A 24,941-nucleotide genomic window follows, 5' to 3' on the forward strand; every position below is an offset into this window, starting at 1 on the left:
ATACGAATATACTTCTGATGAAAGGAAGGTGTTAACGTCTATAAACATCTCATAATCAATCCTTCTGTTCACTCCTTTATTAACCGATGCACAAAGAAAGACCATGGAAATGTAAATCAGTCACTGAGATTTGATCGTCCAGCATGAAGTCACAGATCAAATCAGTAAAACGGCATAATGAATAGAGGATTATTGAATTAAACGCTTGTTCACATTAAAAAGTAGTTCACATAAAAATGAAAATGTGCTGTAAATGTGCTGATCCTCAGACCATCAAAGATTAGGGTGAGTTTGTTTGTTTATCAGATTTGGAGAAATGTAGCATTGCATCATTTGATCAACAATGGAAGTGAATGGGTGCCGTCAGAATGAGAGTCCAAACAGCTGATAAAAACATCACAATAATCCACAAGTAATCCACAGCACTCCAGTCCATCAGTTAACATCTGGAGAAGACAAAAGATGAAACAAATCCAGCATTAAGACGTTTTTAACTAAAATCTATAATCCATAATAACACTTCCTCCAGTGAAAGTGTGTTCTGGTCTGAATTTTTTTTTCTTCTTCTAAACATACTCCAGATGTTAACTGATGGACTGGAGTGCTGTGGATTATTGTGATGTTTTTATCAGCTGTTTGGACTCTCGTTCTGACGGCACCCATTCACATCCATTGGTGATCAAATGATGCAATGCTACTTTTCTCCAAATCTGATGAAGAAACAAACTCATGCTAATCTCGGATGGCCTCAGGGTGAATACATTTTCGTCCGTTTTTAATTTTTAGGAGAATTATTCCTTTAACAGTGCCTCTTTCTGTGGGCCGATCGGTACTCGAATGAGAGGAAAGCATTTCTATTGCATTGAATATTTCACCATGAACCAGAATCACTTGAAAGTCAGTCTCATAATTGATAAATATGAATGAAAGCCGTTTATGCATAATCGCCAGCTTCACTAGATCTGTTTGTGATGCACAGCTTTGGAGCTCAAGCGTGTAAACAGTGGCAGGATCATCTGTAAACCAGGAGCGCGGGATCCGTGAGTTTGAGAGGGGAAATAAATACTCGTCTGTTGAAGGCAATGTGGTGATGCGGTCACCCAGACGGTCCTCCAGGAGGACGCTGGACGTGATGAAGATCAGGCTCGCATAAACTGAAATGAGAGATCTGGTGATATTGTGACGGTACATTCCTCTGGTAAAAACAAACACAACATGAAGGCTGAAGCAAGATTTCACACAAAATGAAGATTCTGTCATCATATTTCCAGCATGAAAAATTAAATAAAACTTTTAGAAAATATTAGAAAATTATTTTTTTTCCCACTTGGAAAATTTTTAGATATTTTATTTAATTTTTTTTTTTAAAGAATTTATCAAAATTTTAGTTTTTAATTCTCTTAAAACTCACTTTTTCAGAGTAGTGATTGTTTTCATTTTATATTATTCTTAAATTGTTTTGCTGTATGTTTTAAATTTTTTTTGCAACTTTTAAAGGCGCTATAAAATAAAGTTTTATTATTATTGTTTTTTGCAGGATGCATCAGAGCATGTTATTCTAAAAAAAACAACAAAAAAAAAAACATTATTTCTCATGTGTATAAATTAAATGTTTTTATTGATTAATGTAATTAATGCAATGATTAGTGCAAAAGATCCTAAATATATCTAAAAAAAACTGCAAATGTGTAATTATGACACTGAAATCTTACAAAAAATAATTCTATTTTGATGATAAATTGGAAACACTTAACATTAAGGTTTCATTTGTTACATACGTTAAGTACAGTATTTAAACAAACAATAAAAATACTTCTAAAGCATCCATCTTAGTTCAAATTAATTTAAACATTTATTAATATTATAAAAATCTAAAGTTGCATCTGTTAACATTAATGCACTACACTAATATAAAAAATGAACAACTTTTCATTTTTAGTTCATTATAGTTAATGAATGTTAATAAATGAGACTTTATTGTAAAGTGTTACCAATACAATAATACACAGATCTTATAACGATTGTTTAACATCTCATCAGCCGATTAAAGTTTGTCTAAGTGGTGTTTTATCAAATTAATAACTCATAATTCATCACATATTGATCATAAAGCTTAAATTTGTCCAATCTGGATTATAAACTGAGCACAGATATTAAGAAACCGAGTAAATAATGACAGAATTGAGGATGAGTTTAAACCTCGTTCTCATGTATTGCTCAAAACTGTATTCCTCTACACTGTACGATTATGAAATATAATAAGTGAACAAAACCAGCTACCGGTGAGTCTGTGCTGCTGTACTTCTCATTCTGAGATTATGAATAATTATGAGGATTCATGGCGTGTTCATGTCATCACAATTAGCGGGTTCGACTAGTAAAAGCATAAAAACGGTGAACCTCATAATTGAGAATTGGAAAAACGAACAAAACCGAGCACGTTTGAGCCGTCGTGTCACGGTTTAATGATGATTTTTGTAGCTTGACAGTCGCTGTTGTGTGTGAAAGAGCAGCGTGAACATCCTGAGAAACGTCTTCTTTTGAGTTCCTCAGAAGAACGGAGTCCTACGGTTTGTGAGCATCATGTTTGTCCCGAGGGTTCGGTGACTCTGCAGTGAGAGACTGGGCTCAGAGCGAGGTCTCGCTGGTGTGCGGGCGAGACGTCTCCTCCTCCAGAAGAGCGATGCGCTGTTTCAGCATCCGCACCTGCGTCTCGTGACGCTCCACCATCGCCATCATCTGAGACTCCAGCTTCTTCAGCTTGTTCTGGTGCTTCTTCTTGGCTTTCTCGTACGCCGCCACCAGATTACTGCGGGATACAAACACAACAGCTTTAACTTCCTGCTCGACTCCGTTATTACTATTCATCTACCTAGTTATAGTTCACTGAAATAAAAACTTTATGAACATCAAAAACATTGCCTTGGCACCTCACTGAAATATGTTTAAGTACTAAAATTACTAAAACTGAAACTCAAATAAATATAGATTAAAGCTAAAAACAAAAGATAAACAAATTTAAGTTGGAAAAAATATGTAAAATACAAAAAATTTACTAAACCTAAAACTGAAAAAAATTAAAGCTAAATGAAAAACTAAATTAAAAGAAAATTAAAAGAAATGAAAAACAACAACAACAATAATGATACAAATTTAGAAACCTTGTCTTGGCAACTAAGTTAAATAAGTTGAAGTTACTAAATTACACTAAAATGAGATTAAAAAATAAATAAAGCTATATAGAAATATAAAACTGCATAAAATAAAATTAAAAACTTCAACGAGTCTGTGCTGCTGTACTTCTCATTCTGAGATTATGAATAATTATGAGGATTCATGGCGTGTTCATGTCATCACATTAGCGGGTTCGACTAGTAAAGCTAAAAACGGTGAACCCTCATAATTGAGAATTGGAAAAAAACGAACAAAACCGAGCACGTTTGAGCCCGTCGTGTCACGGTTTAATGATGATTTTTGTAGCTTGACAGTCGCTGTTGTGTGTGAAAGAGCAGCGTGAACATCCTGAGAAACGTCTTCTTTTTGAGTTCCTCAGAAGAACGGAGTCCTAACGGTTTGTGAGCATCATGTTTGTCCCGAGGTTCGGTGACTCTGCAGTGAGAGACTGGGCTCAGAGCGAGGTCTCGCTGGTGTGCGGGCGAGACGTCTCCTCCTCCAGAAGAGCGATGCGCTGTTTCAGAGCATCCGCACCCTGCGTCTCGTGACGCTCCACCATCGCCATCATCTGAGACTCCAGCTTCTTCACTTGTTCTGGTGCTTCTTCTTGGCTTTTCTCGTACGCCGCCACCATTATTACTGCGGGATACAAACACAACAGCTTTTAACTTCCCGGCTCGACTCCGTTATTACTATTCATCTACCTAGTTATAGTTCACTGAAATAAAAACTTTATGAACATCAAAAACATTGCCTTGGCACCTCACTGAAATATGTTTAAGTACTAAAATTACTAAAACTGAAACTCAAATAAATATAGATTAAAGCTAAAAACAAATATAAACAAATTTAAGTTGGAAAAAATATGTAAAATACAAAAAATTTACTAAACCTAAAACTGAAAAAAATTAAAGCTAAATGAAAAACTAAATTAAAAGAAAATTAAAAGAAATGAAAAACAACAACACAATAATGATACAAATTTAGAAACCTTGTCTTGGCAACTAAGTTAAATAAGTTGAAGTTACTAAATTACACTAAAATGAGATTAAAAAATAAATAAAGCTATATAGAAATATAAAACTGCAATAAAATAAAAAACTTCAACTTAGATACTAATTGAAATAAGATGACGTACTAAAATTACTAAAATGAAAACTGAAATAAAAATAAAGCTAAAATAAAAAATATATATAAATTAAAAAAAAAAAAAAATATATATATATATATAAAAATGACAAAAGCACATAAAATACAAAATAAAATAAAAAAAAATATCTAAAGTGTTAAGTCTAAAATGTCTAAAAAGCTTAATAAAAATATTGGGGGGAAAAAAAACCACAAAAGGCACATAAGAAAATTTAAAATTTTTAAAATTAAAACCGAAAATATAAAAATAAAAGCTTATTCAAAACATTAATAAATACTCTAATAATATATAAATAAGACTAAAATAGCTATGTTAAACGCAAACATGTATTCAGCAGTGATGTCCCGTGTGCAGTAAGAGTGTTCAGTGAGAGTTAGAGCTCCTGATGCTGCGATGTGACCAGCAGGAGGAGACACTCAGCTGAACACAGAAGATGATGCACACACACACACAGCTGCACTGGATCCTGTCATGATGGTACATTTTCAAATCAAAGCACACATTTGAGCTGTGTGTGTGTGTGTGTGTGTGTGTGTGTGTGTGTGTGTGTGTGTGGTACCTGTTGGCTCGTTTAAGGTCGTTAACGAACTCCGCTGACTGCTGATGTCTGACTTCACTGCTCTTAGTGAGTCTTTCTAAAGCCGCGACCAACTCCTGAACACGACCCTTCAGCTTCTTCTCTCTGGAACACACACACACACACACACACACGTCACAAACTATATAACTGCAGTAATATCTCCAGATGAACTCTTACTGGACTGAAGCAGCTCAGCTTTACTTGATTCTCCATCAATCATGTTTTAGAGTCTCAGATCTGATCCTCAGGATCTTTTGAGGAGCGTTTGTTTCCATGAGCTTTACTTTCACTGTTCCTCAGCGGAGGAATGATCTTCACAAGCCTCCAGAACATCTCACATCTTCTGAGGAGCCTTTATTTCTTCATCTCTCAATCACTGCATTATATGTTTGGATCATTTACATCTCATCTCACTGAGACACATTACTGCAGATATAGAGCGACCGCTGATATTTATAGCATTTTATGTCAGCATTTGCTCTACTGTACTGTGCTCAGTTTGAGTCTCTGAATAAAACTGAGCAGTCTTCCCTCCATTTTCTCACTGTATCAGACTATATGAGCCAGAAAAGCCTGATGATCAAATATGATACTAAAAAAAAAAAAATGCTGGCTATTATTTGATGTGTCATGTTCAGAGGTTTAACAGTAACTGACCTCCTGAGGGCACTGGTGAGCTCCGCCGCGAGGTCGCTGTCGCTCAGACTCCTCAGATCCGACAGACTGATCGCTGGAGAATCACCAGAGTCCTGCAGACAGACAGACAGAAAGACAGAAGTCAATCAGATACTACAGATTTATGTGTCTGCATTTAGTTTTTCAGAACCAAGAGCTCATTAACATATAATAGCCAAATATAACACAATCAAAATTTACTGTCTAATCACTGTTTCCTTCAATATTTATGAAAGTTTCACAGCAAATTTTATGCAAATCATGTTATTTGTATATTTAACTCAAATTAGTTTAAGTATTAAATTTACTAAAACTAAACAGAAATATAAAAAAACAAACAAACAAAAACAACAACAACAAAAAAACCAAACGCACACAACAAAATTAAATATAAATATTACATGAAAAACGTAAACATGGAAAACCTTTGAAACATCAGAAACAGCCTTGGCAAGTAACTGAAATAAGCTGAAGTAGTAAACAACTAAAAATAAACAAAAAAATAAAATAAAGCTAAACTGACATGTCAAAAAACATAAAATAAAGAAAAAAAAAGAAAAAAACAAACGTAAAAAAATATTTTCTGAAATAAGTTGAAGTACAAAACTTATTAAAACTGAAATAAAAATAAATCAAAGCTAAATAGAAACATGACAATAATGCATTATTAAATTACTAAAATTTTTTGTTGTTTTCACTTTTTTTTTTTACTTAATTTTAAGTCATGTTGAGGCCATCTGAGAGCCACTGAAATAAATCCTAGTTTCATACTCATTCTTCTAATGTAATGAACCAATATTTCATGTCAGTTTATTTATTTGATAAGCAGACATGTTTACCTAATAATGCAAGTGTAATTGTATTCCTGAATCTCAAACAGTAAATCATGGCGCTAGCAACACCAAGGTCATGGGTTCGATTCCAGGGAATGCATGAACCAATTGTCTACATTCCTCTATTGCAAGCTGCTTTTGATAAAAGTGTCTGTTAAATGCATAAACGTAAATGCAACTATCATAACAAATTCTTATTAAAAACAAATGAATTTTATCTGGTGCTTATAGATAAAGAGGATTATGTGTACAGTAGAGCGCTGCGCTAGCAATGCCAAGGTCACAGGTTTGATGAGGCGTTCTGGGATCTGCAGAGACAGTAAGAGAACATCACGTGTAACGCAGACGCCTGCGCAGCACAGGTGAGTTAGACAGCAGTTGAACCCGCTCTCACACCCACAGATGGGATGCTTTCACAGCAGAGACACGAGAACAGAGCAGAGCAATCGATTGAAACAGAGAGAGCGAGAGAGCGAGAGAAGATACTCATCAATAATTCACATGAGCTGCTGCTGGAGACATGCATAGAAAGACAGACTGAAGGACAGACATCAGACAGATGGATGGAAGGACAGACAAACGGACAGCACACAGAGAGATGGATGGACAGACAGACAGGTAGATGGACGGACAGACAGATGGACAGCAGACAGCGAGACGGATGGACAGACATCATGGATGGACAGCAGACCGATAGACGGATGGACAGACAGATGGACAGCAGACAGAGAAACAGACGGACAGACAGACATCATGGGCGAATGGACAGCAGACTGATAGACGGATGGACAGACAGATGGACAGCAGACAGAGAGACAGATGGAAAGACAGACAGACATCATGGATGGACAGACAGCAGACAGATAGATGGACAGACAGACATCAGTCAGACAGAGAGATGGACGGACAGACATCATGGATGGACAGCAGACAGATGGACCAACAGACAGACAGATACAGACAGATGGATGGACAGACAGATGGAAAGCAGACAGAGTGACAGACAGACATACATCAGAAAGATACAAACAGATGGATGGACTGACAGTGAGACGGATGGACAGACATTATGGACAGACAGACAGACAGACAGATAGACTGATGAGACATTAATGGACAGACTGACAGACAGACAGATAGACTGACGGATGGACGGACAAACAGATACAGGCAGATGGACAGACATCATAGACGGACAGACAGCAAACAGAAAGAGAGACGGACAGACATCAGACAGACAGATACAGACAGACAGACATCATGGGCGGACAGACATCAGACAGATACAGATGGATGGGCGGATTGACAGACAGATAGACGGGTGGACAGTCATCATGGACAGACAGATGGACAGCAGACAGAGTGACTGACGGACAGACATCAGATACAGACAGATGGATGGACTGACAGGAATGAAGAGAGAGGAAGGGGAGATGGATGGACAGACTGACACACAGACAGATGGATGGACGGACAGACAGACAGATAGACGGGCGGACAGACAGATGGACAGCAGACAGAGTGACTGACGGACAGACATCAGATACAGACAGATGGATGGACTGACAGACAGAGAGCAGACAGAGAGATGGATGGACAGACTGACACAGACAGATGGATGGACGGATGGACAGACATCATGGATGGACAGAGACAGATAGACGGGCGGACAGACAGATGGACAGCAAATCAGTGTTCATTTTGCTGACGAATAATTTTCTTCATAATTTTCATCAACAATATTTTTGCACAATCGAAAACGAGACGATGACTAACTAAAACTTGTTTTGAATGACAGAAACTATGAGGAAAATCTATTGACATTTTCCTGAACGAATAAAAGCAAGACGAAAATGTTAGGGAGGTACGATTTGGGAAGAGATTTGTTCAGAACGGATCTGCTGCATGGTTAGGTTAGATGCGTACACATTATCCCGCGAGACATAAGCTAAAATACACTTGCTGCACGTTTCATAAAACATACAAAAATGTTGATATCTGGGAGTAAGAGAAGAGCAGACATATTGGTAAATCTGACAACACAAAAGAGAACTCAATTTGGTCCGATTTTCTGAGTGCCTCTCACACAGACCACGAGTACTCTTTCACGTCTCATGAACGGAGAAATACAGACAAAATGATGTTGAATTGTCTGTTTTGACGAGTATTCACGTAAACACACTCGGTTTTGTCTTATGTGAACAAACAGTTGGGAGAATATTGGACGTATATCAGTACATTGCATCCGTGTATCCGGTTTTAAAGGGACAGCAGTCCTTAGTCGACTAAAACAAAAAAATCAGATGTATAAAATATAACTAAAACTAAATGGCATTTTAGTCAAAAGACTATGACTAAAACTAAATCAAAAGTTGCTGTCAAAATGAACACTGCAGCAGACAGAGAGACGGACAGACAGACAGCAAACAGATAGATAGACTGACACCAGACAGATACAGACAGATGGATGGATGGACTGACAGACATCATGGACGGACAGACAGCAGACAGAGAGACGGACGGATGGACAGACAGACAGACAGATAGACATCAGACAGATGGACAGACAGACAGATAGACATCAGACAGATGGACAGACTGACAGATGGACAGACAGACAGATAGACATCAGACAGATGGACAGACTGACAGATGGACAGACTAACAGACGGACAGAGAGACAGATGGACAGACATCATGGATGGACAGACAGAAGGATAGCAGACAGAGACGGACGGACAGACATCAGACAGACAGATTTACATTCAATTTACATGTAATCATTTAGTAGACGCTTTTATCCAAAGCGATATACAAATGAGAACAATAGAAGCAATCAGACCAACGAGAGAACAACAACGGTATACAAGTGCCATGACAAATCTCAGTTAGTCTAGCACAGAACCCGTAGCTATGCTACAGATGGATGAATGGACGGACAGACAGATGGATAGGTACGGTGTGTTTGTACCTGTCTCACATCTTACAGACAGACGAGACTCTCTGCTGATAAACGTTTTCAACGCGATACAGTCATAGATTATAAAACAATTATTTCCTTCAATATTTATTTAATAGCAACAAATCATTTATGCAAATGTTTTGGGGTCATGTAAACAAAATAAAAAATATTAATAATAGTAATAAACCCATATCTCATTACAGCTAGTTGCCAAGTCAACAATTCTCATTTTCAATTTAGGGTGAATTTTTAATACTAAATTAAACATTTAATAATAATAAAAAAAAAAAAAAAAACTTAAAAAACAATGAAAGGAAAATAATAACTAAGTAAAAAAAAAAAAAAAATGAAAAGTCTATAAAAAAATTATAGAGTCATATTTAAAACACACAAAAACTAACAAAAAGGACAAATACACAAAATTCAATTACTAAAACTATGACTACAATTAAATATAAAATATTAAATAAACCTAATTTAAGATATGAACAAAAACTAACAGTATCTCGATACTAAAATAACACTGTTTAACTGTATATGGATATTTTTTTTTTTTAAAATTTAATTGAGATAGAGAAGATTGAAGTATTTTTCATGTATATAAATAATAAGCATAAAAACACAAACATTTTTAATAGTTCATAATGTCATAGTATTATATATTTTTTTTATGGAAGTGTGCGCAAAAAAGTTAAATGCCAACAAATGAGATTTTACAAAATATTTCCACTAAAAAAGTGTGAAACTGTATTTGCATCTTGGTGTTTGCACTTAGTTTTTTTCACACATGTGCATATGAATAATGTGACCAACATCTGACGTATGGTGCTGTATGTTGTAATGTGTATGTACCGTACCTTCCCGCTCTTGTCGTTTTGCTCCAGCGCTGCTGCCGGTGGAGGGTTGAAGCGACCGCCGTCTCTGTTCCTGATGTTCCTCCACCTCAGACTTCAGATGCATGTGCACTAGATAGGCCTGTTCCTGAGCCTCCCGTGTGCTCAGCTTCAGCTCCAGAGCTTTCTTCTCCTTCTCCAGCAGATACAGCTGCGCCTTCAGCTCCGCCATCTCCTCCTGAACACACAGACACAGACATCTGTGACCTACAGCTCCACATCACCGCTGAAAGCATCTCACGACTCAGATACGGTTCACAATCACACACTCATCAAACCTTGACACGGTTTGTTTGATGCAATGAAGAACCGCCTGGACGGTACGAGGGGTTTAGTGCATTCTTATCAAATTATATTGACTTATATATTGACTTATATTGACTTATATAAGCACAATATCTAAGCATGTATATAAACACAAGAAAAACTCTATTGCATATACCAGGGTTTCCCAAATGGCTGTTGAATTAATATTAATTAATTATGAAATATTATGAGAAATATGAAAGGAACATGGAAGTGTGAATTGTATTTGATATTTTTTGAATTATATTAAATTTTTTTGTTTTAAATTTCAAATATATTATTAAGAAATTTTTTAATTAATAAAAAGAAACAAATATTTAAAAAATAAAAATAAAACACTTACTAAAATATAAAATATTATGAAAAATGTGAACAATATTAAATATTTTTGAATAAAAAACAGAATAAAACAATAAAAAATATTTAATTTAAAAGATTTAATTATTTTCAAATAAAATAAACAAAAAATATGAAATATTATGAAAACATTAAAAATATTCATAAAAATAAATATGTTATTTTAAAATAATTATTTTTATTTTATTTTAAAATAATAAAAATAAAACACTTCCTAAAAATTTTTTTTTTTAAATAAATTAAAATGAAAATAATTGAAAAATAAAAACAAAATAATTACTAAAAAAGTCTAAATATTTTATTTGTTTACCTGCATGTCACATGATCAGAGAACCGTGAACATGTGAACGTGTTAATAAATACTTGAAACATTAACTTCAAGAAAATATGTTAGCTCAAAGAGGTTCAGCTGACAAAAAAGTTTGGGAATCCCAAACACACAAATATTGCAACTGCATTTGTATTTTTTTGAAACATTGTTTTATACAGTGAATCTCTGAAGGTCATTTATTCTCAGAGTCTTTCACACTGATCTGGTGTCAGTGTTTCTGTAGAAATGTCAGCTGACGGAGTTGTTCATATCTAAATCATCTCTCCTTGCGTTGTTTTTGTTTTAATATTTTATACTTGGGTGCTGATGTGATTTCAGATTTTGAACACGCCGCTGCTGCGAATGCTGAAGCTGAAGGTCACTGATGGATAAAGACAGCAGACTGAACGGAGAGAGAAATCTGCTGTAGCTACTCTATAAACACATGAAGAGAGCTTCATTTTACAGATTTAAACTACACACGTACAGCTTTTGCTTCATTATAATGTGTGACTGTATCAGTAGATGCATTATGTGTGTTTGTCAATGGCAGATGGATTATAAAATACTGATATGTATATTTTAAATTACTATTCAAAAGTTTGGGATCACAATAATTTTATATATATATTTTTTTAAGGGAATGGATACTTTAATCCATCAAGGATGCATGAAATTGATCTAAAGCGGCAATAAAGACATTTACAATGTTATGAAAGATTCTACTGAACTTTCGATTCATCTGTGAATCCTGAAAAATAAAATGTATCACAAAATATTTCCACAAAAACCAAAATATGAAGCAGCACAACAGTTTTCAAAACAGTGTTATTTTAGTATAGTTGATAGGCTACTGATAGTTTTGTTAATTTTTACCTATAGTTTTATGATGTTAATTTTATTTAAATAATTTTATTCTTTTTTATGTTTTTGTGTCATTTTTTTTATATGTCTTAAGTTTTAACTTTTAGCTTAGTTATTTAGTGTTTTAGTTATTTTAGTACTTTTAAACTAAATGGAAATGAGAAATGTTGCCTTGGCAACTAGCTGAAATCAATTTTATTTTATCTTTTTTATAAATAAAATATTTTATTTTTATTTCAGTTAATGTGGTTCTATTTTATTTTATTAAATATTTTATTTCAGTTAATGTAAAGTTTCAAGTAACAATTATTTTATTAATAAAATTTTATGAGATAATTGCAACATTGATGAATAATCAGAAATGTCTTCTCGAGCAGCAAATCCGCATATTAGAATGATTGCTCCTGAAGATGCATGTGACACTGAAGAACTGGAGTAATGATGCTGAAAATACAGCTGCACATCACAGAAATAGTATTACACTTTAACAGAGATCACACCGAAACAGAAAACACGGGAATAATATATTTCACTGTATTAACTGTATTTTTGATCAAATAAATAATGCCAACCTGTGAGGCATTTTTTGTGAGTTTGTTTCATGAACTAAGTATTGCTAATCAAGACATTCTGAGAGTAGTTTGATTTATTATTATTATTATTTTTAGATCATCATGAAGCGTGTCGTACTGTACCTTCATGGCCATGAGCTCCTGCATGAGCACGGCGTTCTCCAGGTCGAGTCTCTGCGAGTCTCCGCGGGGTTTGACGTCGTAGCTCAGCGGGTCGATGTGGACGCTCTCCAGCTCCCAGCATGGTCAGCTTGAACGGCCCGCCCGGATCGTTCTTGCAGCTCGTGCTGCACGTAGTCCTTCAGACGCTGCTCGTCGTCTTTGGAGAAATCAGTGTCACAGCTGCTGGCCGTCGAGCTGGTGGCGTTGCTGGCGAAACAGCACACACACACACACACACACACACACAGCCACACACACACCAGTCCACGACACACATTGACACACACCACTATCACACGCACAGAACACACACAGCACACACACACGCACACACACACACATGCACACAACACACGCAACACCACACACGCAGGTGCGACGGTAAACCAACAAAGATTCACTCATACACACATTAAAACTATTATGGCCATAATCTAAAACCCTATTTATTTATTTTCGCCAAACATGAAACTGTATAATAACCTATTTATACTTATGTTTTAATAATAAACAAAAAACAAACACATAATAAATAATATAATAAATAAATAAATAAGTATAAACATGTATTATAAAACATATTTACTGATAAAATAATAATTATGAATAATAATAATAATAATGTTAACTATTACAAAATAATTATAGAATGTATTATATAAAAAAACAACAACAATAATTTTATAATTAATTGTATTAATATTTTTAAGAGTGTTTATTACTTTTTATAATAAATGTTTATAATTATTTTAAGAGGATTAATTATTTTTTATGATACCAATTATTTCAATAATTATATATCAAATATTTCAGTAAATGTTATTACAAAGTAATTCTAAAATGTATAACACAAAAAATTTGTTGTTGTAATTAATATATTTTTTAAATTATTTTTAATATTAGTAATAGAATGTTTATTAATGTTTGTTTAAAAAGGATTTTACTAACAATAATAGTAATTATTATTTATTTTATTATAGACTTATTTTACTCTATATTTGATCATAATAAAAAATATTAATTATATTTACAATAAATGTTTATAATTATTTAAATAACAATAAATGTATTACTATAAATTACTTTAAACCATTTTTACAATAAATGTTTAAAATTATTTTAAAAACAATAAAATCTATTACTATTATTATTTATTAAGCCAGGGCTGTTCACGGCAGACACAAACTGACAGACCAGAGTTCAGGGAGAGAAAGCACTTTAGATGCGACGCTGCACAGACTCCAGCGGTTTAAATCATCATCAGTGTGAACGAGACTAAACACAATCACAAATTAGACTCCAGCGGTTTAAATCATCTTCAGTGTGAACGAGACTAAACACAATCACAATGATCAGACAGATGGACAGACAGACAGATAGACATCAGACAGATGGACAGACTGACCAGATGGACAGAAGACGAACAGATAGACATCAGACAGATGGACAGACTGACAGATGGACAGACTAACAGGCGGACACGAGAGACAGATGGACAGACATCCATGGAATGGACAGACAGAAGATAGCGGCCAGAGACGGTACGGACAGCCATAGGGACTGACAGATTTACATTCAATTTACAGTATCATTTAGTCAAACCGCACACCGACTTTTATCAAAGCGATATACAATGGAAACAATAGAAGCAAATCAGGACCAAAGAGATGAGAACAACAACGGTATACAAGTGCCATGACAGAATCTCAGTTAGTATAGCACCGAACCCTAGCTTGCTAAGATGACAGATGGATGACAGACAGATGGATAGGTACGGTGTGTTTGTACCTGTCTCACATCTTACAGACAGACGAGACTCTCTGCTGATAAACGTTTTCAACGATACAGTCATAGATTATAAAACAATATTTCCTTCAATATTTATTTAATAGCAACAAATCTTTATGCAAATGTTTGGGGTCATGTAAACAAAATAATAAAATATTAATAATAGTAATAAACCATATCTCATTACAGCTAGTTGCCAAGTCAACAATTCTCATTTTCAATTTAGGGTGAATTTTTAATACTAAAATTAAACATTTAATAATAATAAAAAAAAAAAAAAAAAAAACTTAATTAAAAAAAAAATGAAAGAAAATAATAACTAAGTAAAAAAAAAAAAAAAATGAAAAAGTCTATAAAAAATTATAGAGTCATATTTAAAAACACCAAAACTAACAAAAAGGACAAATACACAAAATTCAATTACTAAAACTATGACTACAATTAAATATAAAATATTAAATAAAACCTAATTTAAGATATGAACAAAAACTAACAGTATCTCGATACTAAAATAACACTGTTTTGCATCACAGGAAAAAATTACATTTTAAAATATAATCAAATAGAAAACATAAAAATATTTAACATGTATATAAATAATAAGCATAAAAACACAAACATTTTTAATAGTTCATAATGTCATAGTATTATATATTTTTTTTATGGAAGTGTGCGCAAAAAAGTTAAATGCCAACAAATGAGATTTTACAAAATATTTCCACTAAAAAAGTGTGAAACTGTATTTGCATCTTGGTGTTTGCACTTAGTTTTTTTCACACATGTGCATATGAATATGTGACCAGACATCTGACAGTATGTTGCTGTATGTTGTATTGTATGTACCGTACCTTCCCGCTCTTGTCTTTTGCTCCAGCGCTGCTGCCGGTGGAGTTGAGCGACCGCCGTCTCTGTTCCTGATGTTCCTCCACCTCAGACTTCAGATGCTCAATGTGCACTAGATAGGCCTGTTCCTGAGCCTCCCGTGGTGCTCAGCTTCAGCTTGAGCGTTCTTTCTCTATCCAGCAGATACAGCTGCGCCTTCAGCTCCGCCATCTCCTTACTGAACACAAAGACACCGACATCTGTGACCTACAGCTCACATCACCACTGAAAGCATCTCACGACCAGATCGGTCACAATAACCACTCATCAAACCTTGCACGGTTGTGAGCAATGAAGAACCGCCTTTGGACGGACGAGGGGTTAGTGCATTCCTTATCAAATTATATGATTATATCATTGACTTGCTATTGACTTAATATAAGCACAACAATTAAGCATGTAGATAAACACAGAAAGAAAAACTCTAGTGCCATATACCAGGGTTTTTCCCAAATGGCGTTGGTTGAATATATTAATTAATTATGAAATATTATGAGAAATATGAAAGGAACATGAAAAATGTGAATATTATTAAATATTTCTGAAATAACATTCAAATAAATTGTTTTGAAAAAATAAAAATAAAAAGAAGACCTATTTTCATTGAAATAAATGAAAACAAATATTTAAAAAATAAAAATAAAACACTTACTAAAATATAAAATATTATGAAAATGTGAAACAATATTAAATATTTTTGGAATAAAAAACAGAAGTAAAACAATCTAAAAAATATTTAATTTAAAGATTTAATGTATTTTTCAAATAAATAAAAAAAAACAAAAATATGAAATATTATGAAAACATTAAAAAAATAGTCATCATAAAAATCAAATATGTTATTTGTAAATAATTATTTTTATTTTATTTTTTAAAATAATAAAAATAAACAACTTCCTAAAAATTTTTTTTTTTAAATAAATTAAAATGAAAATAATTGATAAATTATTTTAAAATTATTATTTGTATATTTTTTATTTATTTAATATTATTTGCTTTATATTTTATTTGTTAAATATTTTATTTAAAATAAATTAAAACAAAAATAATTTTACACTTGTTAATAAATACTGAAACATTAAACTTCAAGAAAATATGTTAGCCTCAAAGAGGTTCAGCTGACAAAAAAGTTTGGGAATCCCAAACACACAAATATTGCAACTGCATTTGTATTTTCAGACCCAGGGTTTCATACAGTGAATCTCTGAAGGTCATTTATTCTCAGAGTCTTTCACACTGATCTGGTGTCAGTGTTTCTGTAGAAATGTCAGCTGACGGAGTTGTTCATATCTAAATCATCTCTCCTTGCGTCCGATCGGATCTCACATTTCAAACACGCCGCTGCTGTGAATGCCGAAGCTGAAGGTCACTGACGGATCAAACAAGAGCGAGCAGGTGGTGTGATGAAGAACCGACAGCGGACTGAAGGGGAGAGAGAGAGAGGGAAATCTGCTGTAGCTACTCGTATGAAAAACACATTGAAGAGATTCTTCATTAGTTTTTTATACAGATTTAAACTCACACACGCTAGCCAAGCTTTGCTGCATTATATGTCTTCACGTACAGCTTTTGCTTCATTATAATGTGTGACTGTATCAGTAGATGCATTATGTGTGTTTGTCAATGGCAGATGGATTATAAAATACTGTATATTTTAAATTACTGTTCATATGTTTGTTTTTTTAATGGTTTTGGATACTTTAATCCATCAAGGATGCATGAAATTGATCTAAAGTGGCAATAAAGACATTTACAATGTTATGAAAGATTCTACTGAACTTTCGATTCATCTGTGAATCCTGAAAAATAAAATGTATCACAAAATATTTCCACAAAAAAAAAAAAAAAATATGAAGCAGCACAACAGTTTTCAAAACAGTGTTATTTTAGTATAGTTGATAGGCTACTATAGTTTTTGTTAATTTTTAATAGTTTTATTATGTTAATTTTATTTAAAATTATTTTATTCTTTTTTTATGTTTTTGTGTCATTTTTTTATATGTCTTAAGTTTTAATTTTTAGCTTTAGTTTATTTAGTTTTAGTTATTTTAGTACTTTTAAACTAAATGGAAATGAGAAATGTTGCCTTGGCAACTAGCTGAAATCAATTTTATTTTATCTATTTTATAAATAAAATATTTTATTTTTATTTCAGTTAATGTTGGTTTTATTTTATTTTATTAAATATTTTATTTCAGTTAATATAAAGTTTCAAGTAACAAATAATATTATTAAATATATTATATAATTGCAACATTGATAATAATCAGAAATGTTTCTCGAGCAGCAGATCATCATATTAGAATGATTTCTGAAGATCATGTGACACTGAAGACTGGAGTAATGATGCTGAAAATACAGCTGCACATCACAGAAATATATTACACTTTAACAGAGATTCACACAGAAAACACTGGAATAATATTTCACTGTATTAACTGTATTTTTGATCAAATAAATAATTCAACCTTGGTGAGCATTTTTATCAGACTTTGAATCATGAACTAAGTATTGCTAATCAAGACATTCTGAGAGTAGTTTGATTTATTATTATTATTATTTTTAGATCATCATGAAGCTTTTTGTATTGTAATTTAGATGTGTATTAGTTTATGTTTGTGGACGTGGTTTTCTGCGTTGGGGTCTGTGTTATTCTGGTCGAGGGGTTTTTGCGTGTTTGCGTGAGGGTTTGGATTTGTAGGTTATCGGGTCGATGTGTGGTCAGCTTGACGGCCGCCCGGCGGTTCTTCAGCTGCTGCACGTAGTCCTTCAGACGCTGCTCGTCGTCTTTGGAGAAATCAGTGTCACAGCTGCTGGCCGTCGAGCTGGTGGTGCTGCGACACACACACACACACACACACACACACACACACACACACGCACACACACATGCACACACACACGCACACGCACACACACACACACGCACACACACACACATGCACACACACACGCACACGCACACACGCAGGTGAGACAGGTAAACCAACAAAGATTCACTCATACACACATTAAACTATTATGGCCATAATCATAAAACACTATTTTATTTATTTTCGCCAAACATGAAACTGTATAATACATATTTATACTTATTTTTAATAATAAACAAAAAACAAACACATAAATAAATAAATAATAAATAAATAAAATAAGTATAAACATGTATTATAAAACATATTTACTGATAAAATAATAATTATGAATAATAATAATAATAATGTTAACTATTACAAAATAATTATAGAATGTATTATATAAAAAACAAAAACAATAATTTTATAATTAATTGTATTACTATAGTTTTTTAAGAAAGTGTTTATTACTGTTTATTAATAAATGTTTATAATTATGTTTAAGAGGATTAATTATTGTTTTATGATACCAATTATTTCAATATTATATATCAAATATTTCAGTTTCAGTAAATAGGTTCTTTACAAAAGTAATTCTAAAATGTATAACACAAAAAATTTGTTGTTGTAATTAATATATTTTTTAAATTATTTTTAATATTAGTAATAGAATGTTTATTAATGTTTGTTTAAAAGGATTTTAATAACAATACTAGTAAAGTATTATTTATTTTTATATAGACTTATTTCGACTCTATATTTGATCATAATAAAAAATATTAATTATATTTACAATAAATGTTTATAATTATTTAAATAACAATAAATGTCAATTACATATAAATTACTTTTTAAACCATTTTTACAATAAATGTTTACAATTATTTTTAAAACAATAAGATCTATTACTTTATTATTATTATTATTATTATTAAGCCAGGGCTGTTCACGACAGACACACAGACACCAAACTGAAGACCAGAGTTTCAGGGAGAGAAAGCACTTTAGATGCGACGCTGCACAGAACTCCAGCGGTTTTATTTTTTAAATCATCATCAGTCTCGTGAACGAGAGACTAAACACAATCACCAATGAAGCGGTGGATTGAAGTGTGGAGTGTGGATTGGATTGAATTTAATCTCTCCTCTATTAGATTAGCGAAGTAATTTAATTGAAATGACAACTCACAATGAAGCAACCACACACACACACACACACACACACACATCTGCACAGAAACACTGCTGACACACACACACACACACACACACACACTCTTTTTAAACTCTGATCCGTGTGTCTCATTTGGTCTTCGTGGAGCAGAACAATAACAGGACTAACGGCGATGAACACCATCAACAGAGATATTCGTAATCATTTACAGACATCAATGAGCAGGACGAGATTACCGCGGTAAAACAATGAAACCTGGAGACTCAACACCTGTCTCGTTAAAACTCAATAAGAGGGTCAGAATAAATGTGAAACGCTGGAGAGCAGCTCCGTGTCTCCTCATCTGAAAGCGCACACGGTTTAGAGACGCTGTAGCGCTGAATGGAGGATTGAGGGGAAAAATCAATGTCTGGTTATTTGAGAAGCTGCACTGAGCCTGAAATCCCATCCGTTCACTGCAGCATAATCATCAGGAACAACAACCGGAAAAACAGAACACAGTCCAGATTCACGGATGATGATGGTACGGATTAAAAGTATATTTATTTTACGGTTAAAAGTATATATATTTCACTCAGAACCTAATAAAATAAAATAAAAAATAAATAAAGAACCAATAGCTTTAGTATAAGCCAAATATAATAAAACCTATTTTTATAAATATATATATATATTGGAAATAAACAAAATATTTCATAAATAACTGCAAATAGCTGTGAAATGGTAACTGCAGACATCATTTATTTTTCATTTCAAATAATGAAACGCTGCTGCAGTCTGATGAATTACACCAGACATCAGCACAATTCACTCCCTCCTGCTGTCACATGCAATAAATTCTGATGAATTACACCAGACATCAGCACAATTCACTGAGACGCGTGTGTGGTGTGTGTGTGTGTGTGTGTGTGTGTGGAGAGAGTGAGGTGTGTGTCGTTGTGTGTGTGTGTGTGTGTGTGAGAGAGTGTGTAGTGTGTGGTGTGGTGTGTGTGTGAGTTGATGTGTGCGTAATGCGTGCGTGTGTGCACAGTGAGCGTGAGACTGTGAGTGAGTGTGCGTGCGTGCGTGCGTGTGTGTGTGTAAGTGAGTGTGAGTGTGCGTGCATGTGTGTGTGTGTGTGCGTGTGAGTGTGTGTGCACGTGCGTGTGTGTGCGTGAGTGTGTGCGTGCATGTGTGTGTGTGCGGGCGTGCGTGTAAGTGAGTGTGAGTGTGCGTGCATGTGTGTGTGTGAATGAGTGTGTGTGTGCGTGCGTGTGCGTGGGTGTAAGTGAGTATGAGTGTGCGTGCATGTGTGTGAGAGCGTGCGTTCGTGTGTGCGTGCATGTGTGTGTGTGCGTTCGTGTGTGAGAGCGCCTTTGCTGTGCGTGAGTGTGTGTGAGTGTGTGAGTGAGATGATTGCGTGTGTTTGTGTGTTTATGTGAGTTGATTGTGTGTGAGTGCATGTGTGTGTGTGTTTGTGTGTGAGTGAGTATGTATGTGTGAGCGTGCGTGAGTGTGTGTGTTACTGCGTGTGTGTGCCAGTGTCTGTCATTTCTGCTGTATGAGAAATACTAAAATACATATTAATTATGAAACTGAACTAAGCAAGCACCTGTCATCTGAAGATCAACACTGTCATCTTATAATCGATCCTCCCAGATATCAATCTGTCAGTTTTAAGAGGTTTTCTGCATTAAAGTCTGATTTTCATATTAACCGATACATCACTAATGTCACAGAAGAAAGAAAGTCATGCAGCTCAATTTAAGGTCTGACGTTTGTGCAGCAGTGAATCTCAATGAAATCCCATGGGAACCTGCACACACACACACACACACACACACACACACACACACACAGCGCGGATGAGAGTGTGTTGTCATGGGCAACCGCTGGACCAGAACCGCGTACAGCCCATCAGACAGATGAAAACCAGACCTGCAGAATCACACACTCGCAGCCGCCGGAGTCCATGACGCTGTCCTTTATTGATCCATAATTAACTGTATTTTCAATAAATATTTTTCAGCTACTAGTCAAAGTATTAACACACGTCACGGCCCACACCTTTCAGTAAACACTCTCACCTTGTGTGCCTGCAAATAAATATATATAGATAGATATAAATCTATATCAGAGGTCATTTTAGACTTTCTCATTGTCCGTCATTTTGAGGGACAGCGTCGTATTAAATCCATCATAATCTTTCATAACCCTTCATTTTAATTTTCATATTTTCTATTAGCGTTTGTTTCCATTAAATTTTTAATCAATTTACAGGAACGAGCATATATATATATTTTTATGTGTGTATGATATGTGTGTTTTATATATGTGATTTTTTTTATTGTTTGTGAAATTAATTATAATTTATGAATTATTTATATTATTATGTAATTGAATCATTTCTACTATTATGTATGTGATATTTTATAAATAATTGAAATAATTATTATAAATAGTTGATTTCTTTTTGTTTTACATATGCTTTACATTTATGTACAATTATTTCAAATGTTTAAGTATAAAATAAATATATTTATTAAAATATTTTTATACAATATAAATAAAAATATATTATTTATAAATAGTTGATTTCTTTTTGTTTTACATTTGCTTTAAATTTAAGTACACTTATTTCAATTGTTTATATATAAAATAAATATTTTTATATATTTATTAAAATATATTATTTTTATAATAATATAAACAAAAATATATTATGTATACCTTTATTTAATTAATTAATTTTTTTTTATTATTCCATTACACATTTTGGATAATCAGACCACTTTTGGATTACTCTTGACCGAACTCATTTATCACATTGATTTAAATCATATAATCTTGCACCACATTGATATAAAAAAATACAAAGAGAAAGTAAACGTATTCCATTCATTGTTATTAACAACATGAAGTGCATAAAACACAAGTTTCCCATAAGTTTAATTAAAAGCTAATAATTAAATTAATGCATCATTTTAAAATAACAACAATCAAAATAAAACACTTACTAAAAAAGATGAAATATTTTGATGGTTTACCTGGTGTGGCTGTTGGATGAGAGGCTCTCCCAGGGCTGAACGCTGCAGCCGGTCACAGCAAACGCAGCTCCGCAGCTGCCGTCCAGTCGCGTCAGAAGGTCTTTAGCCGCGTTTTCTGCCGTCTTTCTGCTGTCGTGAGCTTTCTTCAGGATCTGTGTGATGCTCTCTTCACCCGCCTGCTCTCCTGCCATCACACATACGTTAAAATATTCCACAACCTCAGGAAAATACCGTATCAGAATGATTCACTATAAATCCAGTATGATGGCTCTACTGTTAAAAACCATGGAGGTACATTATAACAGTATTCTGTATAGAATCTCATACTGGAGTGTATATTCAGATCCACACAGAATATAAACACCTTTTCATAATTTCTGTGTAATTATTCAACCGGATGTCAATATGGTAAAATATGTTAATCAGACCTGAAAGTACTACACTCTCAGCTGAAAACATGATCTAATTAAAACCCTACACACTTTGTGATTAATTTCAACATTTATTCAAAGCTCTTTCCACATTTCTAATCAAAAGAAAGCGATCATTATAATCATAATCAAAGATAATATTTAGAAATAAATTATTGCGGCAGATGAATTGTGTGGAAATCTAAGATCACGGATTCTGTAGATCTTGACATGCTGAATTCACCCGGTTTTATTGAATAATTCAGTTTTAATTTCTCCAGCAGCGATGTGGACGTGTTCAGATGTTCGGCGTGTGGAGACTCGGAGAAACTAATTACACTAATAACTCATGAGCGGTTAATGAAGCGCAGGAGAACCAGGATATGAAATGATGCTGAACAGAGAGGATGAAGGAGAGGCGACTGTATGAAGTCACATTTATCTCTATATGCTTTATACAATACAGACGGTTTCCAAGCAGCTTCACAGAAATAAACAGACTTTCATATTGTAAAGTTGATGAAATATGAATTAAATGTGACGTCTGCATGTTCTGCATGTCTCTGCACAGTTTTGTCTTGGTTTAAATTGAAGAAATTGTGACAGAAATATAATACTATATAACACTACAGTAGAAAAAGCAACATTAATATATATATATATATATATATATATATTTTTTTTTTTTTTAAAGAATGCCACACAACTTTTCTTCTATGTTTTTTTAAACCAGTCTTTTGTTTGCCAAAAAAAATGAAATAAAAAATAAAAAAAATAATAGGAATTGATAAATTTTCATTTGATTGAACTGTTAATGTTTTATTCCATCATTTGATCACTGCCACTTTTGATAATGAATTTGCATGAAATAATAAATCTAGAAAAATTAAAACCGAAAACAGAATTTCTGATTAAAAAAAAAATCATAGGGAACTATTATTGTCAAAATTTTAATAAACTATCACATTTTTTAAAGCTTTATGAATTCAAATAAATAAAAATGCTTTTTGATAACTAAAATTTTATTAAACCATTAAAACTGAATCCAGAAAAATTTAAATGGAAAATAGAATTCAGGGAAAGCAAATAGAATTTCTGAAAAATTAAAACATTTCAGAGGGCTGTATTATTGTAAAAAGTTTCATAAATTATTAAATTGTTAAAGTTTCATGATTTCAATTATTTAGACATGCTTTTCATTACTAAAATCAATTAAAATGGGTGGGGAGTTGGGGTTGGTGGGGGGTTTTATAAGGGATTAGTTATAGCAGTGTTACATAAACTGGGGTTTATACATTTTAAAGAGAATTAAATGATAAAAATATCAAATAAATTAATTAGCATTTTTAAAATGAAAAAAAAAAAAAAAAGTTTGGGAATTCTTGGGTTATGTATTTATCTGTGCATAAAACAACAGAGGTGTATGGGACGTCCTGATTTAGGTGTGTGTGTGTGTGTGTGTGTGTGTGTGTGTGTCTTACCCACAGCACTGACTCCAGCGGCTCTGAACTGACCCAAAACCAGACCCTGTTCACTCTCAGCCAGCACCAGCAGCAGCTCATACGCCTCGATACACTGCTCACTGCAACACACACACACACACACACACACACACACACACACACACACACAGGGTAATGAAAACACTCCTCCGGAGGAATGTGGAGGCCAGCGCAGATCCTTCATCAGCTTCTGAAAAAATATTCAACGGGAAACAAAAGCCACAAACAGGTCGAGACATGATGCTGGAATGTGTTCGTCTCATCGTCTCTGATCAGAACACAGTACACAAAAAAAAAGACTGATGTATACTAAACCGGGTGGTCAGCGTTTTTGTGAGTGTTGTGTATTTTTCTGAGTGTATTATTGTTTTTTGTTAATGAGAAAAATTTTTTTTTTTTGAGAATGTGGAATTCACGGTATTTATTTATTTTAACAAATCAAACACCAGCTTTAAAGCGGGGTTATT

At 33.6% G+C, this 24,941-nt stretch overlaps 1 protein-coding gene across 1 annotated transcript in view; it reads right to left on the reverse strand.

The window, feature by feature from the left end:
• Positions 1-2,178: 2,178 nt before the first annotated feature.
• mcc (MCC regulator of WNT signaling pathway) overlaps positions 2,179-24,941 on the reverse strand; it is a 100,370-nt gene continuing 77,607 nt past the window's right edge. The window contains 8 exon segments of the mRNA XM_042751867.1: positions 2,179-2,809; positions 4,884-5,006; positions 5,562-5,653; positions 10,227-10,445; positions 12,800-12,921; positions 18,230-18,342; positions 22,563-22,746; positions 24,454-24,554. Of these exon segments, the coding sequence (XP_042607801.1) occupies positions 2,629-2,809; positions 4,884-5,006; positions 5,562-5,653; positions 10,227-10,445; positions 12,800-12,921; positions 18,230-18,342; positions 22,563-22,746; positions 24,454-24,554 (1,135 nt within the window). The 3' untranslated portion in view covers positions 2,179-2,628.

Source organism: Cyprinus carpio, chromosome A5, assembly GCF_018340385.1.
Source record: "Cyprinus carpio isolate SPL01 chromosome A5, ASM1834038v1, whole genome shotgun sequence".
Classification (NCBI taxonomy): Eukaryota; Metazoa; Chordata; class Actinopteri; order Cypriniformes; family Cyprinidae; genus Cyprinus; species Cyprinus carpio.